General features: G+C 36.4%; 1 protein-coding gene across 1 annotated transcript in view; it reads left to right on the top strand.

Annotated features, from left to right (window-relative positions):
- Positions 1 to 26,454, top strand: part of PDZD8 (PDZ domain containing 8) — a 51,364-nt gene that overhangs the window by 12,844 nt on the left and 12,066 nt on the right. Inside the window, exons 2-3 of the mRNA XM_030276523.4 lie at positions 3,837 to 3,959; positions 7,946 to 8,048. Of these exons, the coding sequence (XP_030132383.4) occupies positions 3,837 to 3,959; positions 7,946 to 8,048 (226 nt within the window). The remainder of the gene's footprint in view (positions 1 to 3,836; positions 3,960 to 7,945; positions 8,049 to 26,454) is intronic.

The following is a 26,454-nucleotide window of genomic DNA, read 5'->3' as shown; positions in this document are numbered from 1 at the left end:
TTTTTCTGGATACACTTTTGATCTAGACTTTGGGGGAGTGGTGGTGAGAGGGAGTGAGTCACTGAAGAGCAAAGGAGCCACTGAAGTGACTCTGAAGTCTGGCATGAAGGGAGTGTAGAAGTCCTTCACGTCAAGGAGACATTGCCTGCAGTGGCTGGAAACTTTTTTGCTGTGCTTTGTGTATGGAAGAGCTTAGTGCTGTGCTATTTTAGTGTCTACCTTTAATTCTATATATTAATTCAGTAACTTTATCTTAATTACTTTCAGTGTAATCATCTGACTAATTCCTCGTATGAAGGAGGAATTTTGCTGTTTGTATCTTGCAATATTTAAGAAACACTTACTACGCTACAGCTTCTTTTAAATATTATCTCTGTAGGGTTGGGTTTTTTCAGTTGCTAAAATGTCACATGAAGTTTGATTGATGGATATTCCTCTTCACATTAAAGCTAAGTTTTAGCTAGCTTTTTCTTAGGAGTGTGCTGTATGAATTTCAAACCTTTGGATGAGTGAGATGAGTTTGTGGAGGGACTCTGGTAATTCAAAAACAAGTTGAAATGGCACTATAAGCATTCAATAAAAAGCACTTTTAAAGACTTTCTGCAGAGAGAGAATCCATTGCTGACCTGCTGCAGTCCTGCCAAACAGGAGGAGAGGGATGATGGCTCTGTAAGAGGGTGTGCTCTGCTTTTTAAAGGTGGGGAAGTTCACAGCCTTTTCCTGCCATGGGGAAAAAGATGGGAGAGGCTGTGTGTGGTTTTACAACATGAGGGAATGGTCCCACCCTGTTAGCAGCAGTCCCCATCTGGCTCTGTGTTAGTTCACCAACTCCCAGTGGGAAAGTCTTTTCAAATAAATAGTGTTGCCTTGTACTTAAATATTCTGACAACTGTTCAATTCCCTAGTATGTAATTGAAATCTACAGGAAATAGTAACTTGTCCAATGTTTAATTTTGGAAATGCACAAACTCTCTGTAAATTAAATAGATAAGTGCTGTGATATAAATTTGGAAGGCTTCAGAGCAGCACTAAAACATTAAAAATGCATTTTATGAGAGATATTCAGCTCTTTGTACGTTGCTAGCGCCAGTGGAAATAGGTGACATGTTCCTTTTTTTGCTAATGATTTTGCAATTTAGTTGTGATAAGAATGTGAACATAAGTGCTTGTTGAAAATTAAACATGATGTTGAGACAGCCTTTTAATCCTGTGTTTGTAGAAAATTTAAGTAGTGCTGCACAGAGTCCTCCATGCACTGCTAAGTGTTTTATATATTAATGTATATGACTGTATTGGTATTTTAGAATTAATTCCTCTTTAATTCATTTTTATATAAATTTTTTTAAAGGATTTTGAAAATAGAAATCAAAATTACATTAACATTGTCTTAATCTAGCAAGGAAAATAGCTTTTTCTGGGGATTGTTTCATTATTCTGTGCTGCAGCAAAGGCTTGCAGTGTGTGTTGTACTAACACTGTTCTGAAGTCACTTGAGATGATGTTTTTAGTTTGAATGTGTAGGTGGAGATGTCTGCATCCTTACTTGAATATTTCAGTCTGTTATTTTGCTTTTCTGTTCTTACTTTTAGCATATAAAATAGATTTGTCCAAGTTTGTGTTCTTGTAAATGGCCTGCAGGATGTATGCATAGGTAAGCAAAAGACCTATGAAATACCAACACTTTTAGGCATGGTATTTGCAGAAATTGGGAGAGCTAATGGTAACCCACTGAATCCTCTCCCTTTGTCTTTTTTCCCCGCCAGAATTCTCGTTTCAGTAAGCCACTGAAACTCAGAATGGTTGTTGTTAGTTTGATGCTCCCATGGAGAACTAGAATAGATTTGGAAGCATATGTATTGGCAGTTGCTGGTACTAACTGAAAAGCAGTTTATTAGTGCTTAAAAATCCTCAAACCTACAAGTACTTATTCACTCAAAACTTATTATTATTTTCTGGTGTGCTTGCCTAACTTATCCTTTCCCAGCCAACAAAATCCTGAGTCTGTATCTTGAGGGGTTAAATCATTCCTAACAGGAGCAGGGTACCACTTGTGCTTTCAGTGAGAAACGTGAGGTGGGTCTGAGTGGGGAGGTGACCAGGCCCTGAAGTGGGACAAAGTCATGCAGAATGGAAGCAGTGGTGTCATCTTGGTGGGTTTTTCCTACCCTTGTGATTCTTGCTATTACTTTATAAATTCAAGAGCTATAAATGAAGATTATGAGTAAAGTACCAGATCAGTCAGTACTTGAACAAGGCCTATTTTGAGTTAGTTGTTTGTGGTATACTCATAAACCTAAACCGTGGCCAAAGTGATTTAATAGCCTCATATTCTTCATGCACAAGACTTTTAAAAAAATGTATTTAAAACTGAGTATTTTTATGTTACATGTTTCAAAATGGTTTTCTTTATGAAGGAGTTAATGAGGGAGAAACTTGGAACCAAATTAAAGTTAGAAGTTGAATTGGATTTCAGGAAAATAGCTGGAGTGTTGAGTTGTGTTTATTCACAAAGAGAACAAAAGAAATTACTTTCTCATGGCTCTGTACGAGGCTGTTGCTCGTACAGAACCGAAGTGTCTGGAATCAGAGCATGGAGCTCCCTCCCAGAGTGTGTGCTGACAGTTAAAGGATGCTTAATTATTTATTGGAGTTTCTGAAACTCTTCAGTTCAGCTCCATGTGACTGTTTCCTGAACATATTGTGATCTCCGAATGTGACAAGCAGATGCCTCTGATGGTTGAGCAAACAGTGCTTATGAAAGAGTTCTTTCTCATGAAATGGCAGAGCCATCCTGCAGGCTGTGCTGCTCCTCTCCTGCTATTTGTGAGTCTCCACACAAATAATTGCTGGGAGGCTGCATCAGTGACAGAGGATGGAAACCAAGGCACAAGGCAGTGCTGGGAAATGAGAGCAATAAAGACAGAAGGAAGAAATACCCTATAAGAAGTTTTTTTTGTTTCTAAGACTTTAGCACAGGTGCTGTGATATTCTTTGTGCAGGGCTGTGGCCCTTGCTGTTGGGATTGCCTGTGTGGGTCAGCCATGTGATGGGGCTGCAGCTGTACAGCCTCTCCCCCTCCTTCTGATCAGGGCTGTGTCCAACACCAGAGCACTATCACTTAAAAACCAAACTGATATTTATAACTCAGCATTTCCTAATCAACAAGAGAGAATTATGTGGTGAGATAGTTGGTGTTTTGCACACGTTATCTTGAACATGAACTGCTTTTCCTGTGAATCACATGCTGAAGTGAGGGAAATAAAGCTCAAGGGCAAATTTTTAAAACACCTGTATCTTTATTCAAGAAAACTGACTAAGAAGAGCCACTTCAAGTTTTTTACAAAGTGAGAGAAGAATCAATCTGTGTAACTAAAGTGAACTGTTCATTAAGGTGTACCAACAGTACTCTCATAAAAAGTTTAAGCTTTAGGGTCATAGCATATTTTCATCTTTCTATGCTGTGGTGTTTATGCAGTTCTTAAAGACCTGGTAAGATATTTACTGCAGTAGGACTCTTGTGTTAAATTATGTTTGCAATCATAAAAATACCATGTGATTTTTACCGGCTTCCCACTTCCTAAAAATTATCTGTGCTAGTAAATGCAACTCCGTCTATTCCTGTGAAGCAATTTTTGTTTGTATTTCCCAGTCTGCTGCATTCAAAAGTCTTTAGTAGCTCCTACTCATTCCTTTTGACCAGTGAATACATAGGAATTGCAGTATTTCTCTTTTTCAAGAGTGTTAAATATTCATTATTGTCTTGTTCCCTTTTTTATATTTTTGTGTGTTCATGTTGTGTAATGTGAATTAAGGGAAGTTTCTTCTGTGTTTTTCAGGTTCAAGCCATTTTTTCCATGTCAAGTATTGCCAGCTGATGAATATGAAGATCGAGACCTCTGTATACAGGATTTTCTATTGACAGAAGGTCGACTAAAGGTCACATTAATTGAATGTACAAGGTATATTTTTGTGCACTTTTGCTCATTCTTGACTAAGCAAGGACCTGTGTTTCCTCAGTTTGTAGTAATTATAGTTGTAGGTTAGTTCTGATTTGCAAAGTGGCAGCTTTGGTGTTATGATTGCACTCTAACCACAAAATGTACTTTCCTTGAAGTAAAAATGAACAAATGAGAGTTGCAGTTACTTTCTTGAGGCACTTTGGGTTTGTGTGGGTGCAAGCCTTTGCCTTTCTGAGTTTTGCCTGGTTACAAGCTAATCTGTGCCTCCTCTTATTTGCTTGGTTTGCTTTTCTGCCACACCAAATTATGGGTCTCTTTCCAGGACACTATAAATGTTGTAATTATATTACTGTGTTATGTAAGCAAAGAGAAATAATAGTTTCACCCAGGCTTACTTAGATTAATCCAAATCACTTTTATAAGGCATTATTTATTGTCTTGGTCTTGAACAAATAATGGAAAGAAATGAAATCTATTTCCTTCATTCATTGAAGATAATATTATTCTCTTCAAAGCTAGAGGAAAGGTGTGTGGGCTCTTGGTTTGTTGGGGGCTTTTTGTCAGGCCTCTTAGTTTACGTTAGATCTTATCCACGTAGTGCTAAGGCTTTGATCTAGTCATGTGCAGTTCTACTCTTTATGAACTAAACTGCTTTGCAGAAAGACTTTTTTTAAACCTGTTCTTTTCATTGCTTTTATTCCCATATCAACTCCTCTTTGCACTTTTTTTTTCCTGTAGCACTGTACAACATTTGAGCTGTATTTCCTGTACTAATGTAGTTTATCAGTGGTCAGGATTTCCTGAAGAGATTCTTCTGCTTCTAAGGGTTCTGTGGTGGCAGCAGTGGTTATGTTTTTTTGTGATAAAATTCCTGCTTACCTGTCTCCCTATCTTTGTGGTGTTTTCTCTGGATGATCCAAAGATGATAAATAACTGTCTGCATTCCTTGGCCACCAGGAGCATTTCCCCTTTGACTGTACTGAGAGAACTCTGATCTCTCTTCATAGCAAGTCTCCAACTTCAGCCCAGTGGTGAATTTGTTTTTATCATGAGGGCCAAAATGACCACCTTGCACTGTGTACAGTTGTTCTTGGCTTGAGAAGTAATCTTTTAAATGTTGTCTTTCCTGACTCTGAAACACTGTGCAGCATCAGCTCTTGAGTTTCTTTGCACTGAGAACTCAGATTGCTCAGTCTGACATCATTCTGAACTCTCAGTATTTTCAGCTGTCACAGATGCTTATCAGATGGCTGGGAGAGGATGCAGTTGCTGATTTGTCAGGTCTGACATAATCCAAGTGTTTTATGCGCTTGGAAATTTTCAACACACACTTGGAAATTGTCTCAACAGACACTTCTCAGCCAGGATGTCTGACTGTTGGACCCACAGTAATTCCTCAGATCTTCCAGTTGTCCCATTCTTTTTTTGAATTAAACAGCTACAACTGCTGTCCATAGAGTCCCTCAGTGAGTAAATACTCTTGTTTAATTTGCATCTGAAGGTATTGATGAGGTAGGAAGAGAAATAGAGAAATTTGGAAGTGAAAGAAGAAGCATACACTATATACACAGAAGTAACGGTGATCAAATTTCCCTTTTTCACCAGCCCTCTGTGAGTGGTGTGAAGGTTGGCTGAGCCAATTCCCAGTGCAGCACTGTGTGCTGACACCCAGGGCTGTTCCACTTACATCTGCCACAGGGACCTGAGCATTTTTCATCTTCTCATTCTCATTCCAGAATGAAGGATCACTTTCATTTCTGAGTGGTTTTCAGTTTTGCTCAGTGCCCCAGAAGGTTTTATATTTTCTCACTACAGTAGATGGTCTTTGACTTCTCTACAGAATTTGGAAGTAGAATTCTTCCATCTAATCAGGTAATAGAGTTCTGCTGCTTCTCCCATTTAAGTCTGGACATCAGTGGTGAAACTGCAATGGTAAAATGTTTAGCAAACTTTTTCTGTTATAAATGACTTATTTCATTAAATTATACTCTTCACATGACCAAATACTTGCACTTTTCACACTTCTTTTCTAATTGCAGGCTTGACCATAGCAATTTTCTGCTGTTACGCTGTTGAAAGAAAAATTTAATTTGCTTATAAATTAATGAAAGGATGGGAACTTTGGTGTAAAGAAATAATAAGGACTATATCTGGCAAGTCTTTATCTGACCTGTAGAAAAATCTCAAGTTTTCAAAAAGTACAGTGCCCTCAAAGAACTTAATTATTGCAAAAATGCTGTTATCTGTAATTATCTTAAAACTTCTAAGAAAAAGGGAAAAACAAAGCAATATTCTGTTAAATTTTGACTTTGTCTCATTGTAATCAAGAAACACTGTGAAAAAATTAACAAAGGTAAAAAAACTCTGATTTTATTAGGCAAGAATACACTTCCAAAACTGTGCCATAAAGTGAGCACTTTTCAATTTGTGGGATATAGATATCTCTTTAATATATAGTCATATATAATAATGTCAATCTTTATGTGCAGCATCTTTCTTTGCAAATTAATGGAGATACTGTTCAAACAAAAATTTTCTTAGTGTAGCAGAAGTTAAAATTTTGCCTTTGTCTTTCTGAAATTGGAAATTGAGCTCTAAACTTCCAGCATGAAGAGCTCTTTGAAGTGTAAATGTGTAGTTTCGCTGTCCTGTAATGTGTTTGTTCACCTTACACCAGGTTAGGAGGTGCTGTTGACCTGCTGTAAGGTGAAATCTCAATATGGCTCTTTGTTTTGCTAGTGCTTTATGTTGCAGTTCTGGCTAAAAATTGTTCTATTCCTGTTTTGAGCTGTCTTATTGCTTGTTTTTCTATCCAGTACAGCAAAACAGCTCCTGTGCTGATATTTTAGAGCAGCCACAAGTGCCCCTGAAAAATTCCCTAAGAGTGTGTCTAAGTGAGCAGAAGCAAACTTGAGAGCTGTCACAGAGAGGTGTTTACCCTCAGGTTGTCTTAATTTTACCAGTTCTGATTATTGGTGAAATAATAGCTTCAATAGCTTTACTTCATTTTCAAAGGATGTTTATTCCAAATCTCCACATCTGAAAGATGAGACCTTTTTTTATTATAAATATTTAACCTAGAAACATTATTTAACAATGTCAAGATAAACAGAGAAAATTGACATGTTTTTCTGACAGCTTTTGTCTGTATCACCTAAAGAGTTGTTCAACACATGGCAATCACAAATAAGATACTTGGGATGAAAGCTTAGACATTGTTCTTGTCAAATGTGTATAGAAAGTTTAGGGGGGGATTAAAATCTAACAGCTCTTTTGAATGAGTAAGGTTTGTTTGAAGTTTTTATTCCAAACTATTTATCTGCTTCCAGCTACTGTGAGATAAGCTGTGAAGAACTTGATTGCTGTTCTATAGCCTAAAGTTTATAGTCTGGGTTCTTTTTTCTTTTCTAGTACTAATACCTGTCTGAAAAGCTTTGTAGCCTTCTGCAATAGGGTATCATCCATGAAGAGCCACTCTTTGCTATAAATGCTACAAAAATCAGAGATAAGAGGATCCCAGTTTAGTGAAATACAAATATAAAGTCAGTAAATTGACTTTAATCTACAGTAGCTCTCTCTTAAACCAACAAGAGCTTCACATTGTGATATTTAGGACTAAAGTGGAATACTCTGGTGGTTCTTGTTGCTCTTCTTAAAATAAAGCAAAAGCCCTTTATGGGAAAATGCCAATTTAACACTTTATTTAAAAACAAACCAACCCCCACCCCCCCCCCAAAAAAAGTCAACTCAAAACAAACCCTTAGCTAAAAATTCTGTTATATTTTATATTTTCGGTGTTCTTCCACTAGAGGGTGGCAGTGTCTTTCCTTTGGTTTAAGTCTGTGCCTGTGCAATCTATTCTCTCTGGACTTCTATGTATACACATAGGTAATAATAGTGTATAGATGAGGAATAGGGAATTTAATTTGATATCTGGGGTATATGTAATGATATTACAGTTCTTACCATAGGCTTTTCTATTTCAGGTTACTGGTATTTGGATCCTATGAAAGAGAAACAAATGTTCATTGCACAATGGAGCTGAGCAGTAATGTTTGGGAAGAAAAATCAAGAAGTTCTATTAAAACGGTAAAAAAAAGGGTGTCATCTTTGCATATTGCACTTTGTTTTATACACTTGATACATTGTCTAGAAAGTATGTCTTTAGGCAATTAAATGGATGACATTACAGAAAAAGCCAAACCAAAATATAGCATACCAGTTATTTATTCTTTAGTCCACTGGCAAATGACCATGTATGGATAACATCACGTTCAGTTCTCATAACTGTGCTTGAAACTGTACCTGGTTTGAATATACATCCAACTCTCCAGCTGCATTAAACAAATAGTGGAAAAGATGCATTTTATAGTCCTGTTATATTTGGGTGGGGCAGTGTTTAGAAGGCAGTAAGATTCACCTGTCTTTGCGTGGCCAGTATTGTAAGGTAGTGTTTTACTAATTATTGCACTTGATTGCAGGAGTTTAGCAGCATACAGCCTGCAGATTGCCTGCCTATTTTTTGTGTGTGAGGGTGAGAATGACCTTTTTCTATTTCTTCAATGAAGAGGTGTGATTTATGAAAGAGCTTTTCAGTTTTACATTAGAGGGATATTGTGTTAGTAATCAAATTGAATTGGGCTTGTGCTGAGCATTAAGTAGTGTGCTTATTGAAGAAAACCCCCCAAAGCTTTAAAAGGACTTCATCTCATGTAAAGAAATCACTGGAACAAAAATTCCTGTCCTGAGTTTTACCCTCTGCTGAGTACCACTAACTTAAGCCTTTGCCTTTGTTACATCTGACTGGAGTTGTGTTTGGAGACCAGCATCATTTTCCACTGCAGCAGCAAGAATCCAGAATTTCAACATCTCATGAAGTTTTCCACCATTAAATTCCACTTTGCTTTGGGTCTAAAATCCTTGTAAGAAATGCTGTGATACTTATTTTCAGCTTACTGAGCAACAGCTATGTATGGAATCATGCACAAATCTGCAGGGTTACTGCTCTGGCAGTGAAGGTGGTAATGCATTGATTTACCGATGCACTCCTGGTAAATTAGCATGTGATTATTTTTAGAGGTTGAGTAGCAGTGCTAGAACACATTCTTTTGCATTCTAACAACAGAGAGGAAAAACGCTCTGCAGACACTGTGGCACTGATGTGTTTGTGACAGCAGATGGCAGTAAAGGAGTGAGGGTGGAATGGCTGCTTTTAAAACTATGGAAAAGTGTTCACAGAGAGGCTCTCAAAAACTCATCTTCTGTGTCGGTATCTAAAGTGAAATGGCAGTTTTAAAAAATATTCTGTTTTTGGAAATCTGGCCCTCAATGTACAGAGGGTTTTCTGTATGGTGCAGTCATTCATTCAGTGTGTTCAAACTGCCAGAGCAGAGATCCTTCCTTTGGGTTGCTGCACCTCGAGCTCAGCTGGCACTGGAGAATTCACTGTGCCCAACCACCTTGAACTTGAGGCCCCTGGAATTGTGGCCTGGTTTCAAGATGCTGCTTTTTAAATCTCAATATGGGACAATATGGAAACTAAAAATTAGCAACTTGCAGAGCTACTTCTTGGTTATCAATTTATATTCAACAGACGTAGCAAAATCATGGAAATCTCTTTTCCTTAGGAAGTCTGCTAAGTTACAAAATGTTAGGACATCTCACTAAGTGATTAGAGTACTTTTAAAGGTCCTCAACAGAATAGGAAGTGTTGCTTACACATTTAGCATGGGAACTTTGTTATTTTCAGAAATATTAACTGTGGGAGTAGTTAAATAGTAAGTTATAATGAAAAAAAAAAGTGTTATTTTTCCAAACAAAAAGTTTACTTCTATCCTTAGTTGTAATTATTAGCCCTAATGCAATATTATCCATGAGGCAGCTGATGGCAATACTTAATATCTTTTTTTATATTAAATCCTTATTGTGATGTTCACATGTGCAGTACTTGAGATGAAGTTAGAATGAATAACAACTTCAGAAACTACAAAAGAGAAATAGCAAAGTTGAAGTGAAAAGTTACACACTCTGGTTTAACAGGGTCTAATTTATACAAGCCTCACAAAGGCATGACAATACATCCTCTGATTCAGGCTATGTTATACAATGTTCCTGAGGAAAATTCTCATAACTTTTTATACTTTCTGACATTTTCATTCTTTGTATTGTGTTAGTAGTAGAGATAAAAGACTAGACAGGTTTAATACTTTGTAATGAATTTTGGCAAGACTTTAATCTGATCCCAGAATTTATGGAACATTAGTAGATGTCACAATTGATTTTGAGAAAAGATGCTGTGTTATTGAATATATCTGGAGAATTATTGAAGTGTCTGTTACAATACAAAGGTGTCTCAGGCTTACGTTTGTCAAATCAAACACGAGTAAGACTTCAGAGAGTGATTTTGCACATTCCCATGTGAAACATGTAAACATCCTTAAATACCTTAAGTAGTAGTGCATGCTGCTGGAATTAAGGTTAATCAGTGCATTGCTATGTAAAAGTGATGTATGGCTAGGATGCAGTAATTAGCATTAACAGCATTGGATTGCCAGACAGGTGTTCTGTGGTTAAATAATGAGTTGTCTCTAAATAATGTGATACATGCTTGTAGATATGAAGTGGAGGCTATGTCATAAATGTGATGGGCATGTCCACTGGACTGCAGTACCAGGTTGATTTCTACAACCAAAAAGAATTGTTCTGTTTTCCCTTGGAGCACATCTGTTCAGAGTGAACCCTGGGTCCTTGGTGAGACTCTTTACCAGTGTCAGCACATATTGTGTAGAGTTGTGAAAGAACAGAATGATTTTTCACCAAAAATAAACATTTAGTTATAAAAGGAAAATACAGTCTGCTTTCTGTAGAACTGGCAGAAGAATGGACATGGAGATGAACTTGAAGTATGAGTAGCAGAGACCTGAGGTAGCTTTTAAGTACCCTGTGGATTGACTGCTCATGGATGCTGGTGCTTTTCTCTGAATTCACCTCTGTAGAGAAGAATGACTCAAAAGTGCAGTTGTATTGAAGTGAGAATCTTGTTTCTTTTGAACTGCTCTGCAAATCTTTGTAGTCATTTTACTTTTAGCTACATACTGATTTTTCTGATAAAGATTGAGTAGTTTTCTAGAAATTGTAGAAACTATTGCAAAGAGATCGGTATCTTCTGATAATCTTATGCATATGTAAACTGTAAATGGTTTGTGCTTTTTATTGGTTGTAAGAATCCAGACTAATGGGGAGAGGTCCTCCACTGCACACCAAAATATATCTGTTCCAACTTTTCTCTTAAAAGCTTTTTTATAGAAATTCAAGAGCACAAGAGAACCATTATTAATCATGAAATAAATTACATAATCCAACAAAAATTTGAGGGAACACCTTTAAACCCTGGTGTCAGCTATGTTGTCTGAGGTGGTCCTGTAAGAATAGCCATGTGTTCATATTTCTCCACAATTTCTTTTTTCTACAGGCAGTAAGTCTTGGGGCTTTTTTATTGTTGGTAGGGTTTTTCATTATGATATTTTGAAATCTCTACTATAAGTATTAACTTTAGCAGTACTGAAACTGGATTTCATATTCTGCAAAGTAAAAATTACCATCTAAAATGCCACATCTGGTAACCCATAGGATTCACTCTTGCATCAGTTGTCTCAGAAGCACACAAATATCTCCTGAAGTAATTTAATATTAGAAAGAATCAAAGAATTAAGATTAGCATCCCAGTGCTTTTTTATGACTACTGCTTGATGTTTTCTTCAGTTCATTCTGAATATTGTGATCAGTGCTGGACTAACTCAAGGGTAGGACCTATAACACCATCTTTCAATCTTACACTATAAAAAAAAAAGAGCAATATTTCTGAGCTTTTTGTAAAATTAAATTTCCTTTATCAGGGATTAAGGGAAACTTCAAGGTATCCCAGTACCATAACATATGAATCTAAAATGAAAAATAATGTAAATCAAATCCAGCACCTTCTAAAATGAGTTGCCTGAAGGTACTAAACTATAATGTCAAAATTTAAAGCAACTGTGAAATGTTAATTTGTGAATACATGGAGTTAAATGCCTCGCAGTTGGCATTTCACTGTGCTTATTTAACAGCCTGCCATTTCAGCATTTAATCCTATCAAAAGAAAGAAGGAGGATTAAAGCAAGAAAAGCTTTTTGAAAATGTCACTTTTTATGAAAATTCATGATCTTGTAAAACTTGGTAATATTTGTAAATACAATGGGGAATAGTTCTGAGATTTGTGCCTTACATAATATTCTGTAATCTGTCTTTCAAATAAACTTGAAGGCCATCAGGATTTTTTCAGTTTCATCCTAAACATTTAAGCTTTTTGACTTGGGGCTTCAAAAAGCTTTACTGTGATTCAATGAACAACCTTCTGAGAAAATGCACTGTAGTTCTTTATTACTTAGAAACTGTTGACTATGAACATTTAAAAAACCCACTGACAGCAGAGTTTATTTCAGTGTATATTAGGACAGTTCTTTAGAGTCCAATTATTTCAGTCCCAGCCTGACCTGGAACTTCTTACCTGCTCATCAGAAGCTGTCCTGTGCTGCATCCTGGCCATGAACACCATTGCTGTGGCAGGCAGAAAGTAGAGCTTGCTCCACTCTGGCATTTGGCAGCAGAGAGTACTAAATGCAGCATGTGCATCCAAGTCTGGGGCTTCCCTTCCCTGCACCTTGTTCTCCCTTTGTTCAGATTTGACACTGATTTTTCCTGGAGTGCTACAGATATTGACTGCTTGCAACAAATCTGACTTGCTGAGTCTCAAATTTAAAATAGTAGATGAAAAGAAAATGGTGTGAGAAGAAGCTGTGCTGAGCAGTGCTTAGTGCTCTGTGTTCTTGCATTTCCCCATCCCCAGCTCTTAATCTGAAAGCTGCCAGCAAGGCTGATTCATGGTCCTTGGATTTTAGGAGTTCTGCAGCCAGATACTTGTATAGTGAAATAAGCTTGATTTGAAGCCACCTAATTCCAGTTGGAATCTCCATTAGATTTTGTAGCCAAGTTGTATGGCAGATGCCATTGGTGATACTGTCTATCCAGCTGAGGTTTTCCAAGCTGATTTTTGCAAGGTGTTGACCTCTGAAAACATGGCAGTGACCTCCTGATTCATCAGAGGGTCATGAAAGAGGCTCCAGCCTTTTAGTTGGTTATGTTGGGTGAATTGTCCTTGGTAAGACTTTTCTGTATGACTGTTCTAGGACAAAAGCTACATGAAACTTCAGGCTTACTAAGGGTTCTGTTCTCTTTTTACAGAGCTGATCTGAAAAGAAATCCACTTTTTGCTGTGTTTATACTCATGGATTACCAACCGGTAGTAGAGATTCTATGATTTACCTTTTAGTTGGCTATTTTATGTATCATCCTGATAGTACCCAGTTTGACTGTCAGTTGTAAGCTTTTCTTGTCATACTTTTTAATGTACTGGTTCATATTTAAAGATATGTAACCATTAAGTGAACAGTAAATTATACCTTTTCCTTAGAAATGCTTGTAAAAGTGAAGACTGTTTCAGAGTGTCACCAGATGTGGTGCTGGTGACTTTTTTTCCCCGTTCTTGTCACCTGTTCTGTAACTGGTCCAAATACTGAATGCAGTAAAGAGCTTTAAGTAGGTTTTACAGCAGCTGTCTTTCTCATTTGCAAAGAAATTGATTTACAGTGATAGCTGATCTTGCTAAATAAATAGATAGCTGATGCAGGAAAGCTAACTTTGTTTGTATAAACAGTATGGCTTATTGTAAGAGAGATAACAGTGCTTTATTGACCAGAGTACACAAAGTGGTTCCTGGGTAATTCAGTATTTCTGGGATGACTTTTTCAATTTTTTTGTTACATCCTATTGCAAAGTTGCATGATGAGCTGGCAGCTTGGAGGCTGCCTCATGTTGCTGAAGAGGAAGGGGAGGCACTTACTTAAACACAGATATCTTCATCCACCTTTGGGAAAATAAGCTGTTTCTGTTCTCATTGGTTTTTAGCTTGTTTTCATCTTCAGCCCTCCAATTTACTTTTAAAATATATTTTCTCTGATAACTTTGTAGTAGTTAGCCTTTTCCTAATGTAGGGGGGGTTTATTTCAGATTAAGGGGCTGGGATCTGTTTTTACTGAAGAGGTAGTAACTGGATTGGAGCTAATTTACTCATGTGTATGGATTTTAGTGATGCTGCAATGTTTCCCTACCAAATCAAGACCTCATCAAGCTGGGCAGGTTGACAGCTGTTTTCCTTCCATTAGTGAACAGTTATGTCTCCCAGAATAATGAAGAAGAGGAGTTTGTGCTTGAATGTGTAATTGCTGAGCAGAAACATTTTCCAGAGAGAAAGCCTGGGAGCGGGTGAAAAGTTGTGGAAAAGGGGCTCATGGCTGTGAGTAAAAATCTTTTTAAAAAGTAGCATGGTATTGGCACTTGGTGCTCACAAACTCTCCTAAAACCAGTTATCTCCCAGCATCTGTGAGAGATGTGTGCAGGTTTGACACATCAGAGTTGCAGAGTTGTTCTTTTCTGACTGCAAGTTCCTCAGTGGGAACTTGTCTGAGCGTTACTGCCCCGAGCAGTTCATCATCTGGAAGTTCATCTTGCAGTAAAGGAAGAGAAAATTACATTGGAGTTTCTGCAGATTGTCAAAGGATAGGCAAGTGTTTGTAGCTGTCACAGAACAGAGAACAGCTGATGTTTCACTTCTGTCCTCAGGACTCTGATATTGTCCTTGCTTCCAAGTATAAATATCTCACCTGTTTATAGACTTGGAGTGCATTAATAACTACCCAGAAGACCATACAAGGAATCTCAGCTGCTTAGTTCTGGTTCCTGTTTTTTTGTTTAGTTAATGTTAGTTGATGTCTAGTAATTTTAAATTTTATGGTTCAAGTGTCAAAATACAGGCATAAAATGTACTGATTGACTGCAAAGAAAGCCTTTAATTTTGTGGGAGGAATTACTTATTCTGAGTACAGTCTAATGTATTGTGACTATTTTTATGAAGTCAAATGCTTTAAGTAGTTCAGATTCTTGAACTCAAGGTAATGCAGTGTTGTTACATGTGTCACATCTTGCCTTCCTAGAATATAATTATTAACTGAACATTATCTCAAATCAACTGTTTATATTTTTTCTTCCTTTCTCCCTCTTCAATCACAAGCTGAACCAGAAATTAGGTGCTTGTCTCAGTGTTACAAGTCTCTTCTAGGTCTGGTGGAGCTCAACACATGGAGCAGAGTGAATGAGAACAGTGATGTATTTATATTGTTATAATTTTCAGTGATTGCTGCATTAGCAGTGACTGTGGCTATTCTCTGTCTGTAGAATAGCAGGAGCAGAATCTCACTTTGTAGGCAAAAGTGAATATTAAGATAATTATCAATGCAAGATAAGTGATTCTTATTGGTGACCAAGCATCCTAAAAATTATTTCCATAATTTAAAAAAAAATTTTATAAGCAAAAATTTCCTCAGACAAGTGCAGTGCATGTTCTCCCAGAGCTCTGTAATGATGACAGAGAGCAATAAAGAGAATAATGTGAGTGGGCAGTGCAGCAATTGTCCTGGAAAAGCCTTGGGGATCAAACCTGGAATTGCCAATTCTTGTCATACAAATGAAATGACTAAAAGGTCACCTGGTGTATTAAGGTTAGAGGGAGCAGAATGATGCTCTGCAAAGGCCACCTGCAGATCAGAAGTGATAAGGAGTAAATAATCATTAGAAAATGGAGCATTTCCCTTAATGCAATCTGGTAAAAGGCTGTCTCTGTCAGAGTTTGGGTGAAATAAATAGAATTTATGAACTATGAGTGTCTTCACAGATACTTTAACCAAAAGTCAGTATATTCAGATCTATACTTCTGTCATCTCTTTCCATTTTTAGTTGCTTGGTTTGGAACAAATATCATGTCTGTGCACCCTCAGATCCATTTGATATTAATCAAAGCTTTAGATTTTCTTTGGCTGAAGGAAAGAAGAAAAACCTAATTCCTTAAAGACCTGAGACAGATATACAGAAATATTTTTCATGTGTTTTGTTTGTTGGGGTTTTATTAATTATAAAAGCCACCTGAAAGCATATATATTGTAAATATGCATATGCACTTTTATGTGTAAGTTGTGCATATAAGTACATGCACTTTATATATAATGAAAAACATCAATTGCTCTATTTCAGTTGACTCTATATATGAACAGCAAGTTGACCATGCATTAAAAAAAAATGTAGATACTTGCAAATACAATATGTGACCCTTGAGAAACTGGAATTGACTCGCCTGAAGTTCATCAGCAGAGTCAAGAAAGAACAAAGTTTAGAGAGCAATTGCAGAAATCTGTTTCTAGGTTCCACAGTAGTTAAATCACACATCTGTGGGAATATATCAGGAATAGTCTGTGCAGCAGCTTGTAAACTAAAAACAACCACTTTACATAACAATGTGAGCTACGTGTGAAGGGACCATAGGATTATAGTGTTCAGAATGTCTAATGCAAACAAGCATGTGGCTTATCTCCACTGTAAATCTCCCCCTTTCAAACCAGTGATTTGCGCTGGTTTAAATCAGATGCATGTTTACAGTAGGATTTCATTGGACTAGTTAAAGTTAAATGTATAACAAGTAACTTGCTTAAGTCACAAACTGCTGTTCAGTCACATGGCATTTCTGTGAAATGTGGAGTCCAATTCTGTTTGAGCTGTACACTTGGTGTGTTCCAGGAGCAGGAGCCCTTCCAAACACAAATCCAAGCCCAGGAGGTGGGGACCGAGGGGAGTTTTGGCCCAAGAGCAAACGGCTGCCCTGAGCTGAGGAGCTGTGTCTGTGCAGAGCAAACAGTGACTGTCAGCTGGCTGCAGGAGACCATGGGCACCAGTTCTGCACCATAAACAGAGGGAGTAGGACAAGGATGATACTGCCAGCAAAGCCAGCTCATGGGAGTGGAGTAGCTGTGAATATTTAGCTAATATGGAATCTTTAAAGTGCCTGATTAATGTATGTTATTTACAGGTTTGAGAAACTCCCAGGAAATTTGTAGTTGTACAACCAAAAACATTCAGCAGAAAAATTGGCTTGATTCCAAGCTTTTTTTTTTTTTTTATCATTATATGTGGTCTAAAAGAAAATTAAAATGGTATCTGGACAAGGTATCTGTTTGAGTCAAGTTAGTAATTTAGAATGGAAGGAACCTCTGCTTCCAATAGAAGTAATCTGCTTCCAGCTCTAACCAAGTCAGTTCCAGGCTGGCTCAGACCCTCTTCCTGAGCACAGCCAGGCTGTGCTCATTGATAAAAAAAGTCTTTTTTCTTCAAATTGTATTTTCACTTTTGGTAAATAGTACATGACAGACCTATGCTGTTACATAGGGAGGGGAGAGCAGCAGAGCTATCTCATTTCAACTAGTTAAATAAAAATAATTCACAAAAATGCTAATTTAGTCTTCAGACTAGCCTAAGAATGTATCTGTAGGGATGGCTTCAGATGGAATAAACTTTCTTTGTGTAGGAGGCAGTCTAGTCTGGAGGCAGTTTTACCCTAAAAACTTTTAATTAAATTACATCAAGATTATATCTGAGGTACAGACCTGCTGGAGAGAGAAAGTAATGTTAAACTTCTTCATTTTGGCTACAACAGGTGTTTAGCCAAAACATGGGAACAACTATGATGGAATTTTACTCCTTGCAAAACAATATTTGAGAAAATAATTCATTTTTTTTAAACAAGTTTTTTGCCAATCTTGAGAAACATTTCTATTTCCACTGGAATTCTTGACGCTTTCTCTATTGGAAGAGATTCTGAAATAAGAAGTATTCTAAAAATGTTTGGAATAACTAGGAGCAAACTCTTGGCTGCTGTTGTGAGCAGAGGCATTCAGATTCTTGCCAGCTGATGTGTAGAAGTGGATGAGGAACCAAAAGTCTTGGTTGCATATGATTGAGGTAACCAAGAGTTGTAATTAATTCCTGAGCTTTAAAAATAGCTGCTAGGAGGAAGAGATTTTATGACAGGTCATTAAAGCAATATCATATCTAGTAATTGTAATGAAAATAAAAGAGATTTACCAGAAAATTAAGAACCTGATCCTCGCTAAGAAGAAAAAAAATTACTTCTACAGAGATTCGTTTGTTTCTGAATTTGTTTTAACAGATGGAAGTAGTAACTTATAAAGACACTGGAAATGTGTCCTGGACACAATACACACTTCTCTGCACATTCAGAAATAATTTAGTGGAGCAAAGGTTCTTTTTTGATTTTGCCAAATCCTCAACCTAGTGTATAGCTTCAAATGCTGAGAGAGGTATTTAAATCTACAATAGAAAAGACTCAAGGAATGCTGCTGTGGCTGCAGCAAAAACATGATAGGGAAAGATGCTGTGTGGGTCTTGACAGATTTTGTCCTGGGACTTTGCAGCAAAGCAGTGCTAGAACGGGAGAGCTGCAAGCAAATTCCTTTCTCTTTCTTCTCTTTTGTCCATACCAGAAACAAATCTTTGAGAATCTTCTTTTTGAAAGCTAGTTTCTTTTTTTCTTGCAATGTGCTTTCCTGATGATTGGTTTCTAGCAGTTCTACAGATTACTAGGTAAGTTTCAAGTGTTCTGTATTGACAAATGCAAAGTGCAGGAGTATAAATTTCTACTGCCAATAGAACAGATTGATTTTTTTTGAAGTGGAATCTCTCTTGAGGCAGCAGCATAAACCCAGAATAGGAGAGCAGTGGTTAATTTGTCATTACTGAGAAGTGAAAATTTTGCAAGTAAGTCATGAACTTGAAGTGTACAGTCACGTCTTTATGAATGTATAGCTATCATGCATTTCTATATATCATTTATTAAGGAAGGAATAGCAGTTGAGAGTGCTGAATGAGCAGGCAGCCAGAACTGCCACTTGGTCAGAAATACTTTAAAGCAATGCCTTCTGTAAGGGAGAGAGTGTGGCTGATATGCAATGTGCACTGTAGATACAGACAAGCTTTTTTTGAGTTTCTATCATTTCACCTCTTCCCCAGCATATCTTTAGTTCCATTTTTAAGTATCACTCCCATTTGTCTTGAATACTCTGTAATGTGAATGTTGTCTAGTGGTTTTATCTACTGTATAGATTTTTTTTAATTGGTTATTGTCAATAGTGCAATTTTTTGTTAAGAATTTTTGAAAAATCATATTTTAGGCATGCTGCTTTAAGGTTTGTGTGTCAACTGAGTGCGTGTCATTGAAATCTGCAGGCATAATTTTGATATGCATTTCAAAGTGTCTCATTGCTCATTGGAAAAGTCTCATCTTTGTATTACTTTAGCTATGTCTCCTCTTTTTATATTTCTGAGTGTCTGCATACCTGTGCAATGTTTATTTTTTTTTTTAAGAAAGCACAGTTATTTGTAAAATAGTTTGAACTTCTGTTGGAAAAGAGTTTACCCAGGCAGAGACTTAAACCAAGAAGGTGGCCTCTAGCTTGGCTCTAGTCCTCGTTAGTGTCCCTCAGAGCTTCACTACTTGTATGAGTTTTTTTAAGTTGTATTTATTTCTCATGCATTGTGTGGTGTTGACAAATCCTTTGTTCAATTTTCAATTAAATGAGTGAGTTGTGAATTCTTTGGGGAAGGTGATTGGCCGCAGTCCCACACAAGCTGGGTTTCTGGTGGCAGAGGAGAGAAGCAGGAAAGGGAAATAAAGAGATGTCGGGTTATGAAAGCTGGTGAGTGCTTTGCAGAGAGCTGCAGCAAGCCCAGGTGAAAAGCTCAGGCTTTCTGTGGGCTGAGTTGGCTCTCAGGTCCCCCCACTCAGGGACAGCTCCCCAGCAGTCCTGCTGCTGTGGGACCACCCTGTCCCCATCAGGGCTGGCTTTACCCCTGTGACCACAGCTCTGGCAGCTGCCCTGGAGGAGGGCCTGCAAATAAAGCAGATATTCTTCATGGTAGCAAGCTTCTTCACTCTCTGTGTAGTAAAACCATAGCTCTATCAATAATTATTAACTCAATAATTTCAATAATTATTAATGACTCGTTAGTTGATGTTATCATTATATTCAGATTATGATCCTTGCATGCCATTTTTAACCTTGGACTGCTTTCTATCAAAATAGTTTTTCAACTCAGAAATGTGTCTTTGTATGAAAATGGCAAAAAATCAATGATGTTTCTGCTAAAAGCATCTAAATTGCAGTTAACTTTTATGTTTGTCTGACTTAACAGCATAGATTTACCTACCTGAGGCTTAATTACTTTGCAATGTTCTTGATCAAATGGTATTAAAGTATGTAAGTCACAGGCTGGTTTTGTGAACTTCAGGAGTTCATGAAGAAGGGCAAGCTGTGCATGGTGAACACACATGTTTATTCATTATGATTTTCTTTTGGTAGAACTCCTAAGGAAAAAAAAAAATTATAGTTTTACTTTCTTAGCTCCCAAGTTGTCTTTTTCTTTTTTTCATGCGAAAAAGGCAATTCCCTTCTTAATATATTTTAATATATGCATGGTTGTCTCTACCAAAATGTAACACTGTACACAAATAATTGAAAATTATCAATTTTAAGTTAAACCCATTGGTTTCATGTAGTTAATGTAAATTAATTAAGTTTTATTAATCAGAGGTCAAGGGAGTGGGAAAATTAGAAGTGTTTTGCCATCATAGTGCAGCTATGGATTTACAAACAGGAACTTATTTTCCAGTCCAGTTCTGATTTTATTTTTTCCATCTCCAATCTCCTTTCCCTTCCCATCACTATATATACAGTCTTTCTATCCCTTTATTTTTTCCCCCTAAACCCTGACTGAATATAATTTTTCTGGTAGGTTTTTTAGTCTGTTGTATAGTTTATAAAAAATACTGAACTCTAGTGGGAGGAAAGTGGCTGGATAATGTTGGGAGTAAGCTGATGATTAAATTTGTAATTTTGTATCCTGAAGTTTTGCTATTGGGAATTTTGTTGGGTTTACTCTTCTTTTTACTGTGAGGTATTTCATCATTCATCACATTGCACATTGTTTTTTTCTATAGAGTCCTAATGTCTTAAGCCTGTAGGTTTTCAAATGAAATATTTTTACAAGTATCACTTTAAAAGAGAAACCTCAGACTTTTGAATATTTGGTATTGAATGTGCCAATTATGAACAATGACCTTTTTTCAGCTGTTTCACCAATGCACTTACAGTGATGATCAAAAAAGTGCAGTACTGTGGTCTGAACCGAGTATTCAAATTACTTCAAAAGTTTTTATCAACTTCTTGGATGCAATTTGCTTTTTCTTTTATAATAAGGGTCATTGAAATTATTAAGTAAGCTGAATTATTCCTACCTTCTTCAGTATAGCTTTTTGTTAGTTAGATTTATTTCTCAAGCCTTGTACGGTATTGACTAATCCTTGTTTCAATTTTCAATTTAATGAGTGAGTTCTGAATTCTTTGGAAGAGGTAATTGGTCACAGTCCCAAGCAAGCTGGGTTTCTGGTGACAGAAGAGAGAAGGGGAAAAGGGAAGTAGAAAGATGTTGCTTTATGAAATCCCATGGGTATTTTTCATATATATTTCACCAACTATCAATAAAATATGTTGCTAATTTAAAAATAATAGAGCATAAAACCAGAGTGTATGAAGTTATAGTGAGTGCTGAAGTAAAAGAAGTTTTTAAGCTTGACATAATTTCCTATTCATTCTTTCACTTAGCTTACAAAAGAGAGATGAGGAAATGGTATATATTACTTCCCTGAGCAGAAGGTACTGAAAAAAAAAAGGTCAAAAAGAATGAACTTTTACTTCCACTATGAGTAGTGTTCTGCTTCTCTTGTAACTTTTTTTGGGTTTACTCCTAATAAGCTGTTTCTGAAAGAATATTTCTTTTTATCTCTTTTACATGCTTAGTGTTAGTGGTTTGAGATCTAAAATCAGTTTCTGGAGAAAACATGGTTACACAAATTGTATTCTTGTCATTGAGCTGACTATAGGGAAAGGAAATCCCAATTTTATATTAGGCAGTTATGGTCACGTTTGTTGAGTGGAGAGAACATTGCAGACAAAGATCCCTTCTATGAAAAGTTCAGATGTTTGAATTTTTATGAAGCATTTTTAGAAGTTCGGTTGTAAAGCTGGCTTGTATGTGGATTCCAATTTACAGCTAACATTCTGTTTTTAAAGCATTCCTTGAATCTATTAGGAATTGATCTTTATGTGTATTTAAAAATAATCTGGATTATTTTTCAAGGGCAGAGGAGCTAGAGCTGGGTATTGATTTTTTTTTTTTTTTTTTTTTTTGGAAAGTGAATTGTCAGTATTTGAGTTGATGTAAAGATATTTTCAGTTTAATAGTTGTGGCAATTTTTATAAGTGATGGTCGTCGGTAACAGAATGAAAATCTGGTTTCTAGGTGTGCTGTTGTCGTGGTGCTACTAATTAGATGTGACATTGAGCTGCTGTTTCACTGCCTGCCAGTGACTTGTGCCCTATAACCATAAATAAATTGATTTGATGTGATGTGTTCAACAAAATAACCAGAAATAGATGTATGGTCATGGAAACCTTTACTGGTTGTATAGTTGTGTGTTCATACTGCAGCGTTTTGTCCAGAATTTAATTGAAAACAACTCAGTGTGGTTTGGCTGCCTTTCTAGGTACAGAAAGATTATTATATACAAAACCTTGGCCTTCTTGCAGCAATTACTTGGAATAAGTTAAATATAAATCCTCATTTCTTCTGGCCTTGGTAACATAGAATTTCAGAAAAGTGTTGGTCTGGTTTTACCGGGCAAAGGGTGGGGCTGGGGCTTGTATGCAACAGGAACTTCATTTTGGTACAGATGGGTCTTCTATTTAATCTCTGAAGAGCTGTTAATATCACTAATCATTTTACTACATCTGCTTTAGTTCCTTTGGGCTTAGCTCGTTCAGTGGGAATGTGGGAGTCTGAACACTCAGTGGGTCACACAGGATATTCAGGCTTGTGCTTTGCTTTAATAGCCATCTAGCCATTAATGTTGATGAGAAATGTACCAGTTGCCAAGAAAAAAGTGTTTCTGCAGTGCAGAAAAACCGAACTGTTCTCTTAAGTTCTATGATATTTCAAATTGTATGATTATGGAGCTTCTAGGTGCATGTGAGGTCCCTGTTGCTTTGGCTGTGTTATTGATAGGAGTGTCATTTGTATTACCTGCAGTCTTAATGCTTTGGTTGTGAGAGTAGCTTTTCTGTCAGAAAAGTAACTTCTAAGCCCTTTAACATGTGACTTATTGAAATCAAAGAGTTACTACTTAGTGGATATAAATTATATTGTATATCTTATTTGCATGGACACTAGCATCTGTGATGCATATTATTGTAATCACAGTGTATAATAACCTCTCATATTTTTAGTTTTGATAGCAATATCCATGTCAGTATTCAAGTATTTAATGCTGCTGAGTCCGATAGTGAAAATTGCCAAGCAGTTTCTCTGTGTGGAAAAAACTCTTCCCTGTCTGTTAGTTCCATTATAAAGAACTCCAATATTTTGAGTTTATTGCAAGAGATTACTAGTAGCTGTCTTATCACCATTGATTAGATACTTCCAAGATACATGTAAATAATTACTGTTTTAGAGGGTTTACTTTTAATACATACACTTGAATGTTTTCAGTTGTTTTCCTTCTGTCTCAGGGATGAGCAAATCCCTGGGTTGCCCTGTCTCACGTGCACATATTCACAGTGCATAAACTCACAGGTTCTCATCAATCCCCTTTATCTGTAATTTGCAATGCAGTGATTCATAACAGGGTAAAGTTTTTATTGGTTTGATATCACACATGGCATTATTAATGAACTTAGTAACCTTATTTCAGTATTTCTTATTAGACTACCTGAGTTTTGCACAAAATATTTACGTGATGACCAAGTAATGCTTAAGCAATATTGGAGAAGGCCTTTTTCCTATCATAACATTAGGAAACAAAGAATTGATCTTTTCCATTTCTTCAGAATCAAAGGAGATCATCAAAGTTGGGTTTAATAAAAACCAAAAGGATGTCAGTGCATAAGAGCACTTAAAGACGAGCTATGTTGGTGTGTGCTAAATTGCTCTGCAAAGAGCTCCACCTAAAACTGAAGGCCTTTATTTTACCTGCTTTTGATACTTCAAAGTTAAATGCAGGTTTTCTGCTGCCTTGTCTTTATCTCCTCGATTCAAATCCTGTAATTGCTGTAAGAATGCCCCAGCAATTCATGATAATTGCTAAACAGTTTGCTTTTTACATGTGGTGTAACCTGCTTCACCATGCAATTGGAAGGTGCAATTTTTTAGGAGTAGTTTAGCCAAAGAGTACCTGCAATGTATCAGAAGTATTTGAGAAAACAAGATACAGCTTCTCTCATCCTGTTCAGTCACAAGCCAGTTCTGGATTTTGCTGATATCTAACGTTTTCAGTGCTCATCAGGCAGACATGCAGATGTTTAATTTTCCTACGATGAATTGTCACATTTCTTTTCAGACAAGTAGTTTATGATGGTGAAGTTAGACATGTGCATAACATTTGCCATACTGTGGTGTTAATGAATTACTATTTTAAATATGATCTTGGTGCAATAAGTAACTCATTTCGGAATAAAATTATCATATTTTTTAACTTGTATTTTTTGGGTTTTACAAGTTATCCTGTAGATCAGAAAATGAGCCCCACTGGCTTGCTATTTAGGATGACTAATAAGAAAAGATCAAGACCTTGTCCATAAGTACACTCCTTCCTAAAAGTAAAACAAACCAAACAGGAAAAATGCAGAGTTCGTCTGAGATCATTGTGTCTCCCCGTGTACAGAACACAGTTCAAAAGGCTGCAAAGATTAACAGCAAAATGTAGAACATCCCACTTGCCTTTTTTCACTGTTTTATAGTCATCAAAAACCTGGTTTTCCTAATATTCCACAAAACAGTTGGTGCCTGTTCATTTAGTAACACTCAAGGAGACACCAAGGTATATCCAGTCCTATAAAGCTGCTCCAGCTGAGAGGGTATGGAATGCAAATATATAAAAAATGCAGAAATTACAAAATGGGCAGTGTTGAATCAAAGGAAAGAAGCTGAAGAACTTATTTTCTGATATGGCACTAGATACTTTCTGATATTTGCTCTAGAAAAATTGTGTGTGAATACTTAGTCTCAAAATAATTTTGAGTGTTGGCTGATTCCTTTGTTTCACTGATTAAAATTGTTTTCAGGGCAGAGTGTGTTGTTCAGAGGTTTTGGAGAGAAAAGTGAGCAGTGTGAAAAGTTGACTTTTTTTAGAGGATTAAGCAAGTGGAGGTCTGCTCAGACAGCTGTGAGTACAGAAAAATCCTCCTGACCCGCAGGGTTTCAGCGCACAGCAAGAGCTGCAGTGGAGGAAAGCAGAACACCAGGTTAAGCAAACAACCAATTAATTAAAATTGTCTAAAATTTGAATATGTCTAAAATTTGATCAGCCTGATCTGGAAGCCCACTACAAACACTCCAGTGAACATTGGGTACAAGTAAGAAATGGTTTAGCTATCAAATAAGTGGCAAAGAACAGAAAGGAATTATGAAAATGTGGTTGAAATTTTATTTTTATTGGTGATATCTCCTTATGATAAAAGTCTATTTTAGTAGTTTTTTCAAGCTTGTTTTGTTTCTGTATGTTAAGTTTTAAATAGTATAATCAGATTTCTTCTTTTAGACAAAATAGGCATACAAATATCTTTTTGGCAGTTGCTCAGTTATGACTGTAAAAGGAATTGTGCAAAAACGATAATTGGGATTGCTGTTCAACAAGAATTTTTTTATAAGCAGCAGATAATTTCCTTTTGATTTCTTCTTGGAAGTTGTAGTCACACACACACATATATAATGTATTAATAAATTTAGTTATTTTGGAAAAAAAAAATCACACACACCCCCCCTTTCACCTACCATTCTATATATCTATAAGAAATACGTATTCATTCACCGTATTTGTCTTATATGTTTTATCAAAATATTAAAAAAACAGTGAGGACAAATAAAAATGTTTGTTGCAATTAACTGAATCAATGTAAACCTGAGAATGGTGGAAAAATACATTTAAATTTCCACTTGAATTATACTAAAGATGTATATATCTTTGGTATGGAGGAAAGATCACACAGCAAGGAAGAGTAGGTTAGTTTTTGTCATAGAAGTCTTGATACAAATTAAGGAACAGTGGCATTATTAGATTTAGGATTTAGATTTAATTATGAGAAAAAATTGAATCAGATTTTTATTCAAGCAGTCTTTTGTTAATCATTTGAAAGAAAAAAAAAATCACAAGTCAGTAATTAATTTCCAAGTTTGTAAACGTGTTTTCTAGTATATTTTGGTTTCTTAGAATGGCATATTGCTTCTAGCTGTAGTGTATACAGTCTTGTGCATTACATTGACATCGGTCTTTTTCTAATGAGTGATTTGTAATTAATGCCTTTTTCTAATGGGGAGGAAAAGAAGTCAATTTTCTATGTAGATTTAATTTGACTGCAGAGACTATTTCCTTCATTTTCATTGTTTGTTA

The sequence above is a fragment of the Taeniopygia guttata genome, chromosome 6, assembly GCF_048771995.1.
Source record: "Taeniopygia guttata chromosome 6, bTaeGut7.mat, whole genome shotgun sequence".
Classification (NCBI taxonomy): domain Eukaryota; kingdom Metazoa; phylum Chordata; class Aves; order Passeriformes; family Estrildidae; genus Taeniopygia; species Taeniopygia guttata.
This window is presented reverse-complemented; position numbering and strand designations above follow the sequence as displayed.